At 51.5% G+C, this 19,918-nt stretch overlaps 2 protein-coding genes across 12 annotated transcripts; both read left to right on the plus strand.

The window, feature by feature from the left end:
• The first annotated feature begins 85 nt into the window (after nt 1–85).
• grip1 (glutamate receptor interacting protein 1) lies at nt 86–18,706 on the plus strand. 11 transcript variants are annotated; one of them, XM_058069363.2, is made up of 24 exons: nt 3,615–3,878; nt 7,590–7,670; nt 7,762–7,897; nt 9,998–10,143; nt 10,230–10,313; nt 10,372–10,447; nt 10,518–10,663; nt 10,729–10,876; nt 10,949–11,118; nt 12,046–12,147; nt 12,311–12,460; nt 12,526–12,712; nt 12,775–12,920; nt 13,083–13,163; nt 13,239–13,308; nt 13,375–13,520; nt 13,613–13,757; nt 14,086–14,225; nt 14,313–14,507; nt 14,574–14,724; nt 15,420–15,458; nt 15,666–15,777; nt 16,066–16,293; nt 16,363–18,706. In XM_058069363.2, the coding sequence occupies exons 1-24, from the start codon at nt 3,743–3,745 to the stop codon at nt 16,786–16,788; spliced, it is 3,441 nt and encodes a 1,146-aa protein (XP_057925346.2). In that variant the 5' UTR covers nt 3,615–3,742; the 3' UTR covers nt 16,789–18,706. The 11 variants fall into 11 exon arrangements, with proteins under 11 accessions (XP_078647364.1, XP_057925351.2, XP_057925354.2 ...); XM_058069360.2 differs by having other exon boundaries at nt 3,616–3,878; nt 12,046–12,183; XM_078791238.1 differs by lacking the exons at nt 3,615–3,878; nt 15,420–15,458 and adding an exon at nt 86–288 and having other exon boundaries at nt 12,046–12,183.
• Nucleotides 18,707–18,779: 73 nt separating this feature from the next.
• Nucleotides 18,780–19,741, plus strand: lsm8 (LSM8 homolog, U6 small nuclear RNA associated). The gene is made up of 4 exons (XM_058069403.2): nt 18,780–18,996; nt 19,206–19,246; nt 19,350–19,477; nt 19,553–19,741. The coding sequence occupies exons 1-4, from the start codon at nt 18,966–18,968 to the stop codon at nt 19,641–19,643; spliced, it is 291 nt and encodes a 96-aa protein (XP_057925386.1). The 5' UTR covers nt 18,780–18,965; the 3' UTR covers nt 19,644–19,741.
• The last annotated feature ends 177 nt before the right edge of the window (nt 19,742–19,918 follow it).

A 19,918-nucleotide genomic window follows, 5' to 3' on the forward strand; every position in this document is an offset into this window, starting at 1 on the left:
TCACAAGAGGGGGAGGGGGTCGAGCAACACATACAAAGAGAAGGAGAGAGAGAGAGAGAGAGGCGGGGGGGGAGGCGGGGGGCTCGCGTGCCGACGTTAGGTAGAAAGGGGGAGAGCGGGAGGAGGAAGACGACGCTGCTAGCTATACTAGCTAAAGCTAACTAGCCATGTTGTTGCTGCTGCGTGTCTGCTAGCGGGCCGCCCTGGACTCCCTATCCGCCCTGAGGTGCATCATGCCCGGCTGGAAGAAGAACATCCCAGCCTGTCTGCAACCGGACCAGGAAGGAGGTAAGAACCGGAGCTGCCGAACCGCGAGCGCACCCAACGGTAGGGTGGGTGTGTGTGTGTGTGTGCGCGCGCGCGCGTGTACCGGCTCAAACTGTGGCACGCGGCGCCGGTACGCTTGAAAGTTGACGCTGTGCTTGCGCGCGCGTGCTCGTCTGATCTCAAGTAAGGTGACGTAACGTGACGGTGCTTCACCTTAGCCTAGTCAGCAGGTTAGCTAGCTGGCCGACCTCTCGCTGCCCCCCCTGGCCGTGGGAGGTGCACCTCCAGCGGGCCTGAGAAGGCCAGCTAGCCGGCCTCCTTGGAGCTGGTGCTTGGATGAAATGTGAGCATGTGCACGGTGCGTGTGTGTTATTATGTGGGAGTTCACACGTCAGCATCCTTCATTGTAACCTTAACATGAGGTTTTTCTATGTAGTATAAGACATACGTACGTAGGTGTACGTAGGTTTGGAGACACTTGGTCATACAGTGCTAGTGTATATAACGGTATCCTCTCTGTTTGGGGATGTTCCCAGTGCATGCTTGGAAAGAAGAAGACCTCCGGTTCTGAGCGTCACCGACCTCTGACCTTACCGATGGCCGCGATCCAACTTGCAGAAATGAAAAAGTTGCTGTGTAGCTGCAAAGTCATCTCAGTGTGATGTTCATTATGGGATGGGAGTGACATCAGCACCTCTTAAAGGACAATGTGTGTGTGTGTGTGTGTGTGTGTGTGTGAGATGGAGGTGTCAAACATTTTACTATTGCCGACTTGTGTCCTTCATTTGTTGCACTGTGACACACACACACACACACACACGTGCACACAGCCCTGGGTAGTGTCCAGGTGGACGGTGAAGCTCCTGGCATCAAGCACACATTGTCATTTTCTGCCTGAACAAACCCAGCATGCACACACACACACACACACACACACACACACACAGAGTAAACCTCTTGGCTTCAGCGCCATGCAGCGGCCTCGTGCACGTGCTGCGTGTGTGTGTGTGTCCATTAGGAATGAAGGTCATCCATTAAGAAGATGTCCAGAGTGTCCCTCAGGCTTCATCAATCTCCTGCATCATGGCTACCTGCCACTCCTGACCTATTTTACACGCAGATGACATGTGCTGTCAGCGCGTCGTCTCACTGCCGCCAGCAGGGGGAGCGATGGCGTAAGCTGCTCTTTGTGTGTGTGTGCAGCGTGGAGAACGCGATTAAACACGAGCTCTGCCAGGCGTCCAATGGCATCACGGAGAGACATTTATGCAAATGAAGGCTCCTTTGGTCATTTTTAGCAGCTGCCTCGCTGCAAGTCCACGTATATACAGTATACCCTATACCCTATACACTATACACTATTCCCCGTAGGACCGCAATCTATTTGTGGCAGTGGTGGCTCGCTGCTAGTTGACAGGAGCCACACGTGCTTTCATGCCAGCCTTTCATGTCAGACCCACCAAAAGTCCCATCATGGGATTTGAAGAATCATTGAAGAACATGGAGAGGAGAATACTGGCTAAATATAGAAACTAAGTTGGCAACACACATCCTTCTTGGCTGACCTAGGTTCTAGTAGGTATGGTTCTAGTTAGGTCAGGCCTTATTGGGGATGGTATGGTTCAGTCAGGTATGGTTCTAGTAGGTATGGTTCTAGTTAGGTAAGGCTTTATTGGGGATGGTATGGTTCAGTCAGGTATGGTTCTAGTAGGTATGGTTCTAGTAGGTATGGTTATATTGGGTATGGTATGGTTGAGTTAGGTATGCTTCTAGTGGGTATGGTTCTAGTTAGGTAAGGCTTTATTGGGGATGTTATGGTTCAGTCAGGTATGGTTCTAGTAGGTATGGTTCTAGTAGGTATGGTTATATTGCGTATGGTATGGTTGAGTTAGGTATGCTTCTAGTGGGTATGGTTCTAGTTAGGTAAGGCTTTATTGGGGATGGTATGGTTCAGTCAGGTATGGTTCTAGTAGGTATGGTTCTAGTAAGGTAAGGTTATATTGGGTATGGTATGGTTCTAGTAGGTATGGTTATATTGGGTATGGTATGGTTGAGTTAGGTATGCTTCTAGTGAGGTATGGTTCTGGTAGGTATGGTTCTAGTTAGGTATGGGTCTAGTTAGGTAAGGTTTACTAGGTATGGTTCTAGTTAGGTAAGGTTTAGTCTGTATGTTTCTAGTTAGGTAAGGTTTAGTCGGTATGGTTCTAGTTAGGTAAGGTTTAGTCGGTATGGTTCTATTTAGGTAAGGTTTAGTCGGTATGGTTCTAGTTAGGTAAGGTTTAGTAGGTATGGTTGTGTTGTGTAAGGTTCTAGTTAGGTAAGGGTTTCTTAGGTATGGGTCTAGTTAGGTAAGGGTTTATTAGGTATGATTCTAGTTAGGTCAGGCTTTATTGGGTATGGTATGGTCGAGTTAGGTATGGTTCTAGTTAGGTAAGGTTTTGTTAGTTATGGTTGGGTTGGGTAAGGTTCTAGTTAGGTAAGGTTTTGTTAGTTATGGTTGGGTTGGGTAAGGTTCTAGTTAGGTAAGGGTTATCTTAGGTATGGGTCAAGTTAGGTCAGGGTTTATTAGGTAAGGTTCTAGTTAGGTAAGGGTTTAGTAGGTAAGGTTCTAGTTAGGTAAGGGTTTCTTAGGTAAGGTTCTAGTTAGGTAAGGGTTTCTTAGGTAAGGTTTTAGTTAGGTAAGGGTTTAGTAGGTAAGGTTCTAGTTAGGTAAGGGTTTCTTAGGTAAGGTTCTAGTTAGGTAAGGGTTTCTTAGGTAAGGTTCTAGTTAGGTAAGGGTTTCTTAGGTAAGGTTCTAGTTAGGTAAGGGTTTCTTAGGTAAGGTTCGAGTTAGGTAAGGGTTTCTAAGGTATGGTTGTGTTGTGTAGGACTGACAGCAATGACTCCACTAACTCCATGATGAAATCATTCAGAATGGTACAGGAAGGTCTTGTGAAGGCCAAGCATGCTCCATAATGTTCACGTCTGCTGGGCTGGTCCATCCTGGAGCATCCGCACCTTGGTCACTACCAGGATATTTCACATGGAGGCTCAAAGGAGGAGGAGGAGGAGGAGGAGGAGGAGGCACCATCCAGCTGAAGAATTTCTCTTGTCGTGTGTGTTAGGAGGAAGTGGCAATAAAGAGGAAAGGAATGATGGATGAAAGGATGTAGGGAAGGAAGGAAAAGTCATGTGTGCTGACTCTTCAAGTGCACATTTCCCACACGCACACTCAACGTGTGCAGCTGTGTGTGTGTGTGTGTGTGCTGCGAGTCATGTGATTGGCTGAGTTGGTGAGATGCGCCAGGAGCTGAGAGGCTGCAGAGGGTGTGTGTGAGTGAGTGAGTGTGTGTGAGAGGGAGAGGGAGGGAGCGAGAGAGGGAGCGAGAGAGGAGCACTCCAAGGAAATGTGAGCCGATTTTCTTTGTGTGCAATGACGCTCGCTGTTAGCCACCGTCGCTACTAACCGTGCTCCCGGCCCGGCCCGCTGGTGCTGATGGAGCGCTTCCTGGCTCTGCTGCGCTTGCTGGGGAGGAGGCGCGGGGGGAGGAGTTATCGGGCGGAGGAAGACTACCAGGAAGGCTACGCGGACGTTTACTTGTACACCAGCAAGTACAACACACGCCTGCTGAGTGAGTCTCACACACACACACACACACACACACACACACGTTGTGTTATTGTGATGGTGGTGTGCATCGGGCGAGTGAGGAATGCAGGTGAGGGGTTGGGGGGGGGGGGGGGGGGCGCCAGGTGCTCTGTTGCTAATAAGAAGTGTTGACGCCGCACCGGAATGTTAACAACTACTTAGTGTGCTCGCAGCTACACAACAACTACACAGAAACTACACAACAACTACACAACAGGAGTTGTGTGCAACTTTGCTTGTGTGTACTTCCTGGTCAGACATCACTAATGTTGTCCTGTTCTAGATCTTCCACACCAAACTGCTCCAAGCGATGGTAGTGTGTGTGTGTGTATGTGTGTGCGTGTGTGTGTGCGTGTGCGTGTGTGTGTGTGTGTGTGTGAGATGGTCCAGTCACAGGTCTCTCGTCTCTTCAGCTTTTTCTCGACGTGTCAGCAAGTGGTGTCTTCTCAGCCAAAGGCCTGTCCACTGAGAGTATGTGTGTGTGTGTGTGTGTGTGTGTGTGTGTGTGTGTGTGTGTGTGTGTGTGCTGCTTTTAGACGTCTGACAAGTGTGCAGAGCTACAAAAGACTCAGCCTGAGCTGTGGAAGAAGCATCTTTAGATGTTGTTGTGGGTCTCCATAAGACGATATGAACCAGATGATGACAATGTCAGAAGATATGGAAAATGATATAAGCTCGTTTGGAAGCACAAGAGCTGACGCCGCGCTGAAATGGCATGGTGTGAATGTATGAATGATGACTAAGTGTTTGTATACATTTCTACTTAGGAAAATGGCTATGATGCTAACGTTAGCATGCAATATCAAGCATGGTATAGCTAAGTGTCTGTGTATGTTAATACTTGTAAAAAAATGTAAAAAATCATTCATTCATTTTCTACCGCTTATCCTCACGAGGGTTGCAGGGGTGCTGGAGCCTATCCCAGCTGTCTTAGGGCGAGAGGCGGGGTCCACCCTGGACTGGTGGCCAGCCAATCCCAGGGCACATATAGACAAACAACCATTCACACTCACATTCATACCTATGGACAATTTGGAGTGGCTAATTAACCTAGCATGTTTTTGGAATGTGGGAGGAAACCGGAGTACCCGGAGAAAACCCACGCATGCACGGGGAGAACATGCAAACTCCACACAGAGCTGGCCGAGGGTGGCATTGAACTCGGGTCCCCTAGCTGCGGACGCTGTGCAGCGACATGATAGCAGTAAATGTTTATTTAACTTTCTACTGATGAAAACAGCTCAAATGTTACTATGCTAATGTTAACATCTTAGCACTACTATGTTACTACTACAATGCTATGCTATACATTCTGATGCTATCATGTATAACACTTAGCATGATAGCATAACAGCTAAAAAGGCTGCTATGTGAATGTGAGCATGCGAATATAAGCGCCTGCGTATGTTAATACTAGGGAAAATAAAAAATGCTACTATGCTAATGTTAGCATTGAGAAATGCTGACATTAACATGCAAAACCTAGCATGATAGTGCCTAGCGTTGGCCAATGTTAATACTAATGAAAATGTCAATAAAATGCTATTTTGCTAATGTTATCATGGTAACAACAAACATGAGGGCATTAACCGTTATATATATTTCTACCTATGAAAATGGCTAAAAATGCATGTTAACATGCTAACACTTTGCATGTTTCTATGAGTTTGTACTGATAAAAGTCCTACTATACTAATGTTGCATCACTTGTATGTAATGAAGGAGGCGTTAGAGGACAAAAAATGGAATGAGAATAATAGGATCAAAAATAGAAGAAAGCTCAGTGTAGAATTTTCACACAATGAATGCTAATTAGCCTTTAAATACTACATACCCTAAATAATAGGGTATTACATTTGTACATGTTGTGGCCGCATGTTGAAATGTGAGGACGCATACATTTGCATATGAATGTGGCACAAACGTGTCATGGCTATCAGGCGCCATGTTTGGGCTCATTTGCTTATTCGGCTTACCGTAAAGGCAGCGTTTGTGTGTTAGCATGCATGCTCATTATTAAAACATGAGGGATAATTAGCGAGCTAATACAATTGCAAAGCGTAAACAAAAATCTAACCTTCTAGAAGAGGTCAAAGGTCAACATCAAGACGATCCATCACATGTGAGAGGTCACAGGGCTTCCCGACCCCGCCGCCTTTTTAATTTTATTTATTTTTAAGGAAACATCCACTTCCTGTCTGCCGGCCTCTTATTAGTGCTGCCTGTGTGTCTTTCATGTCTAAAAATCGCTCTTTGTACTTTGCAGGGTCGCTTGCTCTCTTTAATTATTCATCAGCTTGTTTCCATGGTAACATCTGCAGCCATGCGTGTGCGTGTGAGAGGCGGGGCTTGTTATACCGTCTCGTGACATGACTGACAGGCGTGAGTGAGCGCGAGTTAGCTTTGGCGAGCTAGCCAGATGCTTTGTTGAAGGAGTCACAGTCAGCTGTGTTTTTGCTGTTGATTAAACTTCCGGTACCCCCTCTCCTCCACCTCTTTTGCTTCCGGTCAAACAACAACAGCAGCATGTCAACGTTGAGGGAGAAATAAACATGTGTAACCTCGCGATGAGCGGGCTTCGGTGGGGGGCGTGGTTAGCGGTGTCGGCCAGCAGGGGGCAGCAACGATATGCCAAAACGAGAACATGATAGGGAAGTTGGTGTTTATGGACACGCGGTGAAATTAATCTGGTTTAATCTGCATCTGGAACACTGACCTACATGTGGGATTTGACCACACCCCCTTACGGCAGCATCAACCAATCACATCAGAGCTTGGTGTATCATGATGACACATCTTGTCATTCACTGATATGACCCGTTGAGGGCGCTCTCGTGCGGGCTGAAGGCCCCCCTCCCCCAAACACTTGTTCCTGCCGCTCCTCTCCCCCCCCCCCCCCCCCCCGCCCTGCTGCCTCATTTCATGGCGGCGCTTCACATCTGCAGCGCTCCTCCCCCCGCCCCTCCCGCTCCCCCTCTCCTGCCCGCCCCCCTCCAGAGCGTCTGCATGATGGCTCCTGTGTGAGGAGGCGCTGCGCTCACGGCACACGACAAGGAGCGGCGGGACCTCGTCGTCGTTTTCGGGCGGCTGCTTGCGCACGGGAGAGGAGGGGGGGGGGCGACGGCGGGGGGGGCTCTTCAACATGATCGCTGTGTCGTTCAAATGCCGCTGTCAGATCCTGCGCAGGGTGACTAAAGGTAGAGGAGGCTGCTTAGTCCAGCATCATTGACTGCAAAGTGATTGACAGCATCACCGTGTGTGTGCGTGTGTGTGTGTGTGTGTGTGTGTGTGTGCGTGTGTGTGTTGATTGATCAATGGAGTGCTCGGCGGCGGGACGAGAGAGCTTCCGAGTGAGCGAGAGAGCGGGAGACGGCGTCTGAATGCAATATTCATGTTGTGAGCTAACCAACGCTAGTTTCCCGGGAACACTCGCACTGTGTACTCTTGTGTACTCAGTGTCAGGTTGTACTTCCATCAGTACTCCGAGTGGCGTACAACGGGAAAGTCCGCCAGCGTAGTCAAGGTTGATGTCCTACATGTGGAAGACGAAGAAGATGCTCAGCTTTTATCTCCTCCAGGCGCTCCGTGTGTGTGTGTGTGTGTGTGTGTGTGGTTTGTTTCCGGAGCCACAGGAAGTGGGTCAGCATCATGGCGGTGTGCAGATGCGTTGAACGTGTGTGCTTGTGTGTTGCAGATGAAGGTCCGTACACCAAGCACTCGGCGGGTTCACGACCTTCAGATGGAGCGCTGGCCATCAGGAGGCAGAGTATACCAGGTCACGCTAATGCTAATGACGCTAATGACAACAAACGTGTGTGTGTGTGGGAGGAGCCAACCGTGTGCTGTTTTTGTCACGTGACTTGCAGACGAGTTCCGGGGGTGCACGGTGGTGGAGCTGATGAAGAAGGAGGGCACCACGCTCGGGCTGACCGTCTCCGGCGGCATCGACAAGGATGGCAAGCCACGGGTGTCCAACCTGCGGCAGGGAGGGATCGCCTCCAGGTACGCGGCTGCCGCTGTCCTTGGTGTCTGCCCGGGAAATTGGGATTGTTGTTGCTCTTCCAAAATGTTCAGTGGAATCATTCCACAGCACCGTGCATGCCAGAAGGCTCCAAAACAATTCCTCCACATGCTCATCACCTGATTCAAATAGCATGTTAAAGCTAGCCTCTCGTTTTATATTACTCCTCCCTTCACATATGCACACCTACATAGCAACATCTCTTAGGCCTGGGGGGTCTAAATGTTGCCCACCCATGAAAAAGGAAAGGATGCAAATGGTTTAAGGCCGTCTAAATACGCTTTTTAACATTATCAGAGGTGATATAACACCCCTATACTCACCTTTACACCCCGATTAGCCAATATGGTAGACATAAGAAGACTACCTTTAGTCTAAATCTCACTTTTTTACATCACTAGAGCCCTCTCGACATGATATAACACCCCTATAGTCACCTTTACACCCCTATTAGCCAATATAGTAGACATAAGAAGACTACCTTTAGTCTACCTTCTAAATTTCACTTTTTAACATCACTAGAGCCCTCTCGACATGATATAACACCCCTATACTCACCTTTACACATCTTTTAGCCAATATAGTAGACATAAGAAGACTACCTTTAGTCTAAATCTCACTTTTTAACATCATTAGAGCCCCCTCGACATGATATAACACCCCTATAGTCACCTTTACACCCCTATTAGCCAATATAGTAGACATAAGAAGACTACCTTTAGTCTAAATTTCACTTTTTAACATCACTAGAGCCCTCTCGACATGATATAACACCCCTATAGTCACCTTTACACCCCTATTAGCCAATATGGTATACATAAGAAGACTACCTTTAGTCTACCTTGTAAATTTCACTTTTTAACATCACCGGAGCCTTCTTGACATGATATAACACCCCTATAGTCATTATAGCCATTATAGCCCTATAGACTATAGTGACTATAGTGACTATAGTGACTATAGTGACTATAGTGACGATAGTGACGATAGTGACTATAGTGACTATAGTGACTATAGTGACTATAGTGACTATAGTCACTATAGTGGCTATAGTGACTATAGTGGCTATAGTGGCTATAGTGGCTATAGTGGCTATAGTGGCTATAGTGGCTATAGTGACTATAGTGGCTATAGTGGCTATAGTGACTATAGTGACTATAGTGACTATAGTGACTATAGGTGACTAAAGTGACTATAGTGACTATAGTCGCTATAGTGGCTATAGTGGCTATAGTGGCTATAGTGGCTATAGTGACTATAGTGACTATAGTGACTATAGTGACTGTAGTGACTAAAGTGACTAAAGTGACTATAGTGACTATAGTCGCTATAGTGACTATAGTGACTATAGTGACTGTAGTGACTGTAGTGACTATAGTGACTATAGTGACTATAGTGACTATAGTGGCTATAGTGGCTATAGTGACTATAGTGGCTATAGTGACTATAGTGGCTATAGTGACTATAGTGGCTATAGTGGCTATAGTGACTATAGTGGCTATAGTGGCTATAGTGGCTATAGTGGCTATAGTGGCTATAGTGACTATAGTGGCTATAGTGGCTATAGTGACTGTAGTGACTGTAGTGACTATAGTGACTATAGTGACTATAGTGACTATAGTGACTATAGTGACTATAGTGACTATAGTGGCTATAGTGACTGTAGTGACTGTAGTGACTATAGTGACTATAGTGACTATAGTGACTATAGTGACTATAGTGGCTATAGTGACTATAGTGGCTATAGTGGCTATAGTGGCTATAGTGGCTATAGTGACTATAGTGGCTATAGTGGCTATAGTGGCTATAGTGGCTATAGTGGCTATAGTGACTATAGTGACTATAGTGACTATAGTGACTATAGTGACTATAGTGGCTATAGTGACTATAGTGACTATAGTGGCTATAGTGACTATAGTGACTATAGTGACTATAGTGACTATAGCCCTATTAGCCCATATAGTAGGACAGCGGGCCAATACATTCCTGGGCTAGCCATTGTCTTTAGCAGCCGTCTATCGGGGTGGTGCTGATTTGCTTGACGGCGTTGTGCCGTCACATGCCACGTGACGCGTCTCTAGGAGCGACCAGCTCAACGTGGGCGACTACATCCGCTCGGTGAACGGCATCAACCTGGCCAAGTTCCGCCACGACGAGATCATCAGCCTGCTGAAGAACGTGGGCGAGCGCGTGGTGCTGGAGGTGGAGTACGAGCTGCCGCCCGTGTGTGCGTGACGCCGCCCACCGCCACCGCCACCCCCTCCCGGCCCACGTACCGACGTACTGACGTGTTGTTCGTGTGTGGTCTTGCAGCCGTGCAGGGGTCAGGGGTCATGTTCAAGACGGTGGAAGTGACGCTGCACAAGGACGGGAGCAGCTTTGGCTTCGTCGTCAGAGGTGGGTGTGTCCGCGTGTGTGTGACCGCACTGACGTAACACGGCTTCCTGTCGAGTAGGCGGAGCCTGTGAAGACCGGAACAAGTCCCGGCCCATCGTCATGACAACCGTCCGCCCGGGAGGGCCCACGGACAGGTGAGCGACCTTGTTGACGTTGCGTTCAGGCGCCGTGTACCCTCTCACGCCTCGCCTCCGCCCCCCGCAGGGAAGGAACCATCAAGCCGGGGGATCGGCTGCTGAGCATCGATGGGATCCGTCTCCATGGCAACACGCTGTCGGAGGCCATGAGCATCCTGAAGCAGTGCGGACAGGAAGCCACGCTGCTGGTGGAGTACGACGTTTCCGTCATGGGTGAGAAGACGTCGCCTCTGGCGTCCACGTGGGGGCCTAGCACCTGACCTTTCACCTTCCGTCAGACTCGGTCGCCACGGCGTCCGGCCCGCTGCTGGTGGAGGTTGCCAAGGCGACAGGCTCCAGCCTGGGCGTGGCCCTGTCCACCTCCATGTTCTGCAGCAAGCAGGTCATCGTCATCGACAAGGTCAAACCCGCCAGCATCGCCGACAGGTGCCTGACCTCTAACCTTTGACCCGCCTCGTGTCACGCCGCCGCCTAAGCTCTCTGTTTGCGTGAGTGCAGGTGCGGGGCTCTCCATGCAGGAGATCATATCTTATCCGTGGATGGGAAGTCCATGGAATTCTGTTCCCTGGCCGAAGCCACGCAGCTGCTCTCCGCTTCCTGCCAGACCGTCCGCATGGAGATCCTGCCTCAGCACCAGGCCCGACCCGCCCTGAACGCACCGCAGCAAGGTACAAACACGCACAGTCTGACTGGCCCTGAACGCACCGCAGCAAGGTACAAACACGCACAGTCTGACTGGCCCTGAACGCACCGCAGCAAGGTACAAACACGGAGAGTTTAACTGGCCCTGAACGCACCGCAGCAAGGTACAAACACGCACAGTCTAACTGGCCCTGAACACACCCCGGCAAGGTACAAACACAGAGAGTTTAATGGGCCCTGAATGCATCGCAGCAAAGTACAGACACTGAGTTTCACTGGCCCTGAACGCACCGCAGCAAGGTACAGACACGCACAGTCTGACTGGCCCTGAACGCACCGCAGCAAGGTACAAACACTGACAGTTTAATGGGCCCTGAATGCATCGCAGCAAGGTACAAACACGCACAGTCTAACTGGCCCTGAACGCACCGCAGCAAGGTACAGACACTGAGTTTCACTGGCCCTGAACGCACCGCAGCAAGGTACAGACACGCACAGTCTAACTGGCCCTGAACGCACCGCAGCAAGGCACAAACACGCACAGTCTAACTGGCCCTGAACGCACCGCAGCAAGGCACAAACAGAGAGAGTTTAATGGGCCCTGAATGCATCGCAGCAAAGTACAGACACTGAGTTTCCCTGGCCCTGAACGCACCGCAGCAAGGTACAAACACGCACAGTCTAACTGGCCCTGAACGCACCGCAGCAAGGTACAAACACGCACAGTCTAACTGGCCCTGAACGCACCGCAGCAAGGTACAAACACGCACAGTCTAACTGGCCCTGAACGCACCGCAGCAAGGTACAAACACGCACAGTCTAACTGGCCCTGAACGCACCGCAGCAAGGTATAAACACGCACAGTCTAACTGGCCCTGACCTTTCCTGTTGTCTTAACCTTCAACACCTTCCTGCATGTGTGTGTGTGTGTGTGTGTGTGTGTGTGTGTGCAGTCAAGGTGCAGCGTTCCCCCCGCCCCCTTCCCTGGGAGACCGGTGGCTCCACCCCCATCCTCCCACCCTACCACTACAACACGTACCACCCTGACCAATCAGGTGCCAGATCGCAGAACCGCCACACAAACAACTCTTGTACGTCTGCTTCTCTCTCGTTGCAGGAGTGTGTGCGTGTGCGTGTGCGTGTGCGTGTGCGTGCGTGTGCGTGTGTGTGTGCGTGAGAGCGAAAGATGCTGACCCTCCTGTGTTTCCCACAATGCAGCGCTCAGCCACTCGTTCTCTCCCGGCTCCATGTCGGCCTACAGTCTGTCGTCCCTCAACATGAGCACGCTGCCCAGGAGCGCGTATCCCACGAGTCCACGGGGCACGCTGATGAGGAAGAAACAGAAGAAGAAGGACTTCAAGAGCTCCCGTGAGTCTCATCCCGCGGCGAGATGGCGACGCGAGGTCGTGACGCTAACGTGTGCCGTGTGTCAGTGTCTTTGGCGTCCAGCACGGTGGGCCTCGCCGGTCAGGTGGTGCACACGGAAACCACCGAGGTGATGTTGCTCGGCGACGGCATCATGGGCTTCGGCCTTCAGCTGCAAGGCGGCGTCTTCGCCACCGAGACTCTCTCTTCGCCGCCGCTCATCGCTTACATCGACCCCGACAGTCCTGCTGAGAGGTGAAGCGCCGCCGTGCCTTTAAGAGGACTTCAAAAGGCACTAACTTTATTTGTGCGCACAGGTGTGGCATCCTGCAGATTGGAGACAGGATCTTGTCCATCAATGGCGTTCCGACTGAAGACTCCACCTTGGAAGAAACCAATCAGCTGCTCCGAGATTCCTCCATCACCGCGCAACTCAGCCTGGAGATCGAGTTTGATGTGGCTGGTACACACGCACGCACACACACACGCACACACACGCACACACGCACACACGCACACACGCACACACACACACACACACACACACACACACACACACACACACACACACACACGTGCTTATCTTATCGTGCGTTTGGAGGTTATCCAGCTTTGTTCCTCTCAGAGTCGGTCATCCCGTCCTCGGGAACGTTCCACGTGAAGCTTCCGAAGAAACCGGGAGTGGAGTTGGGAATTACCATCAGCTGTGAGTCCACACGACATTAAAACGAGGATGAAGTCCACAGGAAGTGAGGATAACCTCCCGTTTGTGTGGTTGCAGCGCCGTCCAACAGGAAGTCAGGTGACCCGCTGATCATCTCAGACATCAAGAAGGGCAGCGTGGCTCACAGGTGAGGAGACCACACACTGGCGAGCCGCACGACGGAGCTTCTCACGTGTGGCCGTGTCCGCTCCAGGACGGGAACGCTGGAGCTGGGAGACAAGCTGCTGGCCATCGACAACGTCCGCGTGGAGAGCTGCTCCATGGAGGAGGCCGTGCACATCCTGCAGCAGTGCGAGGAGCTGGTCAAGCTGAAGATCCGGAAGGATGAAGACAACTCAGGTGGATCCCAAATAAGTGGCTCTCTTGAGCGCACGTACGCACGCACGTATGTACGCACGTGCCAATGACCGTGGGCGCTGTGCACGTTTCAGACGAGCAGGAGGTGTCGGGCAGCATCATCTACACGGTGGAGCTGCAGCGCTACGGCGGTCCGCTAGGAATCACCATCTCGGGCACCGAGGAGCCCTTTGACCCCATCATCATCTCCTCGCTCACCAAGGGGGGGCTGGCGGAAAGGTTCACACTTGCATACATTGATAGGTTTTTATGGGCCTGCAAGTCGTCCTATTTTTCCTCATACATAATAATAATAATAATAATAATAATAATAACGCCCCCCCCCCCACTGGGAAGGTCTCGATCCGAGGTAGTGTGCTATTTATAGTCTGGATGAGGGGGAGAGCGCTCTGGGTAACCATGGCGATGCCGTTGACAAACAACCACTTGATTAGGAACCCTTCAGGCCACGGGTGGGCAACAGGCGGGCCCATTGGGAAGTTGAGCAGATAGCTTGACCTGTTCCTCGGTGCCACCAGGCAGTCCATGACCTGGCTTTGCTGTGCAGGACGGGGGCCATCCACGTGGGCGACCGCATCTTGGCCATCAACAGCAGCAGCCTGAAGGGCAAACCTCTGAGCGAGGCCATCAGCCTGCTGCAGCAGGCGGGAGAAACCGTCACGCTCAAGATCAAGAAGCAGGGCGAGCGTACGTGCACGCTCCCCGCACGCTCCCCGCACCGCGCGGTCCCGGGTCACGTAAATGGGAAGTAAATGCTCCCGTCTGCTCCCGCAGTGTCCAGTCCCAAGCCCTGCGTGATTGGCTCGGGGCCGGGGGCAGGGACGAACCAGGACAACCACAACGAGGACGAGGAGGAGCCTGTCGTCATGGTGGCGCCCCCGTCCAGGCTGTTCAGCACGCTGCCGTCCGTAGACAGCGCCGTGGAGTCTTGGGACGGGTCCAACATGGACGCCAGCTTCACCGGCCCGGGTAGTCACATGACCTGTACCCTTTGCCCTCTGAGGCCACATGCTAACGTTCCCTCTCTGCGTGTAGCGCCGCCCTTCCAGTCCTCGCCTTTCACCTTCCACGAGTGGCGCAACGCCAAGACGAGCAACAGCCAGTCGCCCGCCTCCTCTCGCCAGCGAGCCAACCCGCTGTCAGACCTCGGCCTGAACGACGAGTGGGACCACGCCGCACTCGGAGGGTGAGAGCATACATTTTTAACGTTCGCCAGTCCAAACGTGTTAACAGCGGGTGAGGAGCGGGTACGACGTAGCATGTTAGCTGACGGGTGTTAGCGGCGAGCTAGGAGCAGTTGCGATGTAGCATGTTAGCGGCGGGCTAGGAGCAATTACAATGTAGCATGTTAGGTGACAGGTGTTAGCGGTGAGCTAGGAGCAGTTACAAGGTAGCATGTTAGCTGACGGGTGTTAGCGGCGAGCTAGGAGCAGTGGCAATGTAGCATGTTAGCGGCGAGCTAGGGTCAGTTGCAATGTAGCATGTTAGCTGTCGGGTGTTAGCGGCGAGCTAGGAGCAGTTACAATGTAGCATGTTAGCGGCGAGCTCGGGGCAGTTGCAATGTAGCATGTTAGCGGCGAGCTAGGGTCAGTTGCAATGTAGCATGTTAGCGGCGAGCTAGGGGAAGTTACAATGTAGCATGTTAGCTGATGGGTGTTAGCGGCGAGCTAGGAGCAGTTACAATGTAGCATGTTAGCTGTCGGGTGTTAGCGGCGAGCTAGGAGGAGCAGTGGAAATGTAGCATGTTAGCGGCGAGCTAGGAGCAGTTACAATGTAGCATGTTAGCTGTCGGGTGTTAGCGGCGAGCTGGTAGCAGTTGCGATGTAGCATGTTAGCTCACAGGTGCTAGCAGTTAGTAACAGTGTCTGTCTGTGCCTGCAGAACCTGTAATGTCGCCAGCGGTCTTATTTCTGACAGCAGGTATCACTTTGACCATTGAACCTTAACCACACCCACCTGGTGACCTTTGACCCTCCCGCCACAGTGACACATCTGCCGGATGTGTCATGCCATGTGACACGTTTGTCCGCTTGTTTCTTCACCAGCATGTCTGCTCCTACTTCCTGTGTGTGTGTGTGTGTGTGTGTGTGTGTGAATCCCTTCGCTGACCTCTGACCTCTGCTCCAGGTTCACGGTGGGCCACGATGGGACCGAACCAGACCAGGAGGAGAACTTTTGGTCTCAGGCTCTGGAGGATCTGGAGACGTGCGGTCAGAGTGGAATCCTCAGAGAGCTGGAGGTAAAGACACGTGTCCAAGAAGAGGGGGCGGGACTTTGTCACACTTTTGACCAATGACATGATGAGAACGGAGGCGCTTGTTTTGCAGGAGTGTGATAAGGAGACGCAGCTCGTCACCGGGGTATCGTCCTCCTTTCTGAGTGTCTTTGAACGCAGCGTTTGACGTTGAACTAACACGCGTGTCATTTAGCTTAGCGTGGGCCGGGCATAACCGATTGGCTAAGCGTGCTTGCCGACGGCGGCGTGATGGCGTGTTGTGACGTCTCCACTCTGGTCCGTCTTCTCCAGGCCACCATCATGTCGGGCTCCACTCTCAGTCTCAATCAGGACCCCGCCCCCCTGCGCACCACGCTGGGACGCCAGGCCAGCTTCCAGGAGCGCAGCAGCACCCGACCGCAGGTCACGCCGCGCTCCAACACCTTGCCCTCCGACCCTCAGCGCAGAGCCTTCGCCATGAAGAAGATGAGACAGGAAGTCAACGACATCCTCAACCAGAACCCGGTAGAACTTCACAAGGTCAGCACCGCTTCAGGGGCGTCACACGCCGCCCACGCGTCACGTGTTCACACGCCGTGTGTGTTGCAGCTGACCGTGGAGAAGTCGTCCGACTCGGAGGACTTCGGCTTCAGCGTGTCGGACGGCGTGTTGGACCGCGGCGTGTACGTCAACAACATCCGGGCGGGCGGCCCGGCGGAGCGCGGCGGCCTGCGGGCGTACGACCGCCTGCTGCAGATCAATCACGTCCGCACGCGGGACTTCGACTGCTGCCTTGTGGTGCCGCTCATCGCCGAGTCCCCCAACCGCCTGGAGCTGGTCATCAGCCGAAACCCCGCCTCCTCCGCCGCCGACCCGCTGAGCAACCACGCGGACGGAGGACGCTGCGGGCAGACGGACGCGCCGGAGCCACGCGCCAACGCCGCCGAGGACAACAACGATGACGACGCTCCCATCAAATGGAAGAAACCTGGGGAGGGGCTGGGGGCGGGGCTAGTCACCAACACTTCCGTATAGTAGTGACCGCCCGGAACCACCTGACCCCGCCCCCCCCCCCCCCACCCTGACGGTGCTACACAGACCCCCTCTCTGGCGGTGACCTTTTGAAAGCACATGGATGGAGCAGTCACTTCCTGTCCTCACTTCCTGGTCTGGAAGGGAATTCCAAGAGAAGCACAGCCTGTGGTTGCCATGGAGACCACACACTCCAACCAATGGAAAGACTTCATGAACCTTTAAAAAAAAAAATAATAACACTGATGAGGAAGACACTAAACAATTGTTTTTTTTTTACGTTTACACGTGACTTACTGGCCTCACTGTGTGTGTGTGTGTGTGTGTGTGTGTGCGTGCGTGTGTGTGCGCGTGTGCGTGTGCGTCATTGTTGTTGGCCAGAGAAGCCCCTCCCCCACCACGCCCCCTCCCTTACCCAATAAGCAGGCAGGATGAAAGACGCATTCAGCGGATTGGCTGGAACCAATCAATCAAAGGATGCCTGACTCTGATTGGCCCTCCTTGAAGGGTCAACCAATCAGTTTCCAGGAAGCAGCCAAGCATGACCCCGCCCCCTCCAGTAGCTGTGCTCTATTATGCTAATCAATTGGTGTGTTTTTGACTGACTGTTGTCACTTTTCTCTGTTTGTTTGTTTGTTTGTTACCGTGACGACTGGACCGCAACTGGTGTGAAAAAAAGGTTCAGTCCGTCACCGTGGAGCCATAAAACCATTTAAAAACCATTTAACACGTAGAAAAAAAAAACCCTGACGGGGAACTTGTGACGCGTGTCAACATTTAGCTCTCCTCGTTAGAACGTCCACGTTTAAAGCCGCCGATCGTGAACCTCCTTGAAACTACTCGCTGCTCTGTGATTGGTCGTTCCAGTCCTTAGCGCAGCGTGGCCATCATGCTAGCTACTGGCTAGCGGACGCCGAACACACTTAGCACAAGGCTAACACAGGGCTAACACCGGGCTGGCTATAGCTCGCGAGAAGTAGCTCCGCTAGCATCACAAACACGAGGCAGGTTAGCAGGACATCACAGACCCTGACAAAGATGCTCGGCCACACAAAAAGGAGCAGAGGATGTCGAGGGGCGTGGCTTCGGAATGAGTGCAATCAAGCCATACACTGTGTTTGTACGCATGTATTGTGTGTGTGTGTGTGTGTGTGTGTGCGTCCGTGCGTGAGCAACATTGCAGGAATTTGCACTTAAATGCTTGACCTCAACACCCCCCCCCCCCACACCCCCACGCCCCCACTCCACACACACGTGCACGCACACACACATGCATTGCACTGCCATTGGAAATGAAGAGAGTGGGCGGAGCTCATTTCCATGTAGCGTCACCAACCAAACCGTATTTTCTTTAAGGAACAACAATGTTGTAAAGTATTTTTGTACAAATTTAATACTTTGGTAGCATGACGTTCCTGCTGTTTGTCCTCTCGCCACCTTCTTTGTATGGACGACTACTGAGCAACAATAAATACTACTACTCACCCTGGCTTCGGTACCTTTGCACTACTAGTATTACTATTCTTACTACACCAACCTCTAGCAGTCCTTCACTAATATAATATCATATATTATGAGGCCAAAATAGCTCAGGTCATTGCCTTCTGTGCATTTTTGCATAATGTAAATAACGATAGAATGGATGTAGCAGATGACCTTTGCCCCCAGCCTCCCTGTGAAGCAGAGGGAGACGTCGAGGAACACTAAAAACTATCCAAGTCCTCACTTACTACGATTAGTAGTACTAATTTTAGTATATTTGTAGACCTGCTACTGTTGCTAGTATTTAGCTGTCGTTGCCCTTATTTTGTTGCAATTAGATGTCTCTTATTGTGAAGGCCGGAAGTGTCGAGAACGGCTGGTAAGTGAGACCATATTAAAACGAATCTGGCTACGGGAATAAACGTGTCTTCTGAATCAGCGGCTGGCGTCCTCTATTTTCATTTATTTAAAAACCATCTGTACTTTTAGTGCGGCACACTGAGCACAACGGAAGTGACGTCAGCGGAAATGACATCCATTCAATTTAGCACTTGGTTTGGTAGCTGCTAGCGGATTTCTAGTCTCCTGTGACTGTTACTCTACTCTTCCATCGTTTTTAATACGATATTTTCTCCACCGACTCGCCGGCAGAAACGCCCCCCGACGCGGCGGCTGGATAGACGGCAAGGAAAGGAAAGATGTCCACGGCCCTGGAGAGCTACATCAACCGTATCCTCCAGCTAACTAGCATGGTTGCTAGTCGGCTACCCCCCGTTCGAATGAATGAAATGTTAGGACGCAGCACTCCGAGCTACGGCTATCAGTGTGGAAGCGTCACTTATTGTGTCGTGTGAAATCGAAAATGAGCCGTCGTCTTCAGGCGTGTCACGTGACGAAGTTACCCGCCACTGTTTGTTGCCTTGACTTCTCCTCCCCAGGCACGGTGGCCATTGTGACGTCAGACGGCAGAATGATCGTGGTGAGTTCACGCAGTTCGTGGCGTGTTTGTTTTTAAAGAGCACAGTTAATGGTTGAGGAATAAACCGCGCGCGTGTGTGTGTGTCTGTGTGTCTGTGTCACAGGGCACCCTGAAGGGCTTCGACCAGACCATCAACTTGATCCTGGACGAGAGTCACGAACGCGTCTTCAGCTCCAGTCAGGGTGTGGAGCAGGTGGTGCTGGGACTCTACATCGTCAGGGGCGACAATGTGTGAGTGAACTTTGACCTCGGCCCTTCTGCTTCTTCGTCAGCTTGACACCGTGTGTGTGTGTGTGTGTGTGGCAGGGCGGTGATTGGCGAGATCGACGAGGAGACAGACTCCACGTTGGATTTAGGAAACATCAGAGCTGAGCCGCTCAACTCCGTCGTCCACTGACCTTTGAACCCCCAATATAGTTTTTTTTAAAAAAATAAAATGACTTTTCTGTTTTTTATGCTTGTATGTTGTAATGTTTGCTAATAAAGTGATTCCCACCAAGATTATTTTTTGTTTGCATCGAGCGCCATCTCCTGGGCCATTTTAAGGATTGTTACAGTCCGTCATGCTAATATTGTAGCTCAGGAAGTTGAGAGGACGTGTGGGTCCTCCCCCAAACCCGCCAACCTCTCCACTCCAGTCGCATTTCATTGACGTCATCCGTCAGCCTCCAG

This window comes from Doryrhamphus excisus, linkage group LG6 (assembly GCF_037039965.1).
Source record: "Doryrhamphus excisus strain RoL-2023G ecotype Guam linkage group LG6, RoL_Dexc_Guam_v1.1, whole genome shotgun sequence".
Taxonomy (NCBI): Eukaryota; Metazoa; Chordata; class Actinopteri; order Syngnathiformes; family Syngnathidae; genus Doryrhamphus; species Doryrhamphus excisus.

Bases quoted from the DNA above. Each gene is read 5' to 3' on its own strand.
- grip1 (XM_058069360.2), top strand. From the start codon at position 3,743: ATGGAGCGCTTCCTGGCTCTGCTGCGCTTGCTGGGGAGGAGGCGCGGG. The intron at 13,309-13,374 runs GTGAGGAGACCA...TGTCCGCTCCAG, and splicing joins AAGGGCAGCGTGGCTCACAG to GACGGGAACGCTGGAGCTGG. The intron at 14,725-15,419 runs GTGAGAGCATAC...CTGTGCCTGCAG, and splicing joins GACCACGCCGCACTCGGAGG to AACCTGTAATGTCGCCAGCG.
- lsm8 (XM_058069403.2), top strand. From the start codon at position 18,966: ATGTCCACGGCCCTGGAGAGCTACATCAACC. The intron at 18,997-19,205 runs GTATCCTCCAGC...TCTCCTCCCCAG, and splicing joins CCTGGAGAGCTACATCAACC to GCACGGTGGCCATTGTGACG. The intron at 19,247-19,349 runs GTGAGTTCACGC...TCTGTGTCACAG, and splicing joins CAGACGGCAGAATGATCGTG to GGCACCCTGAAGGGCTTCGA.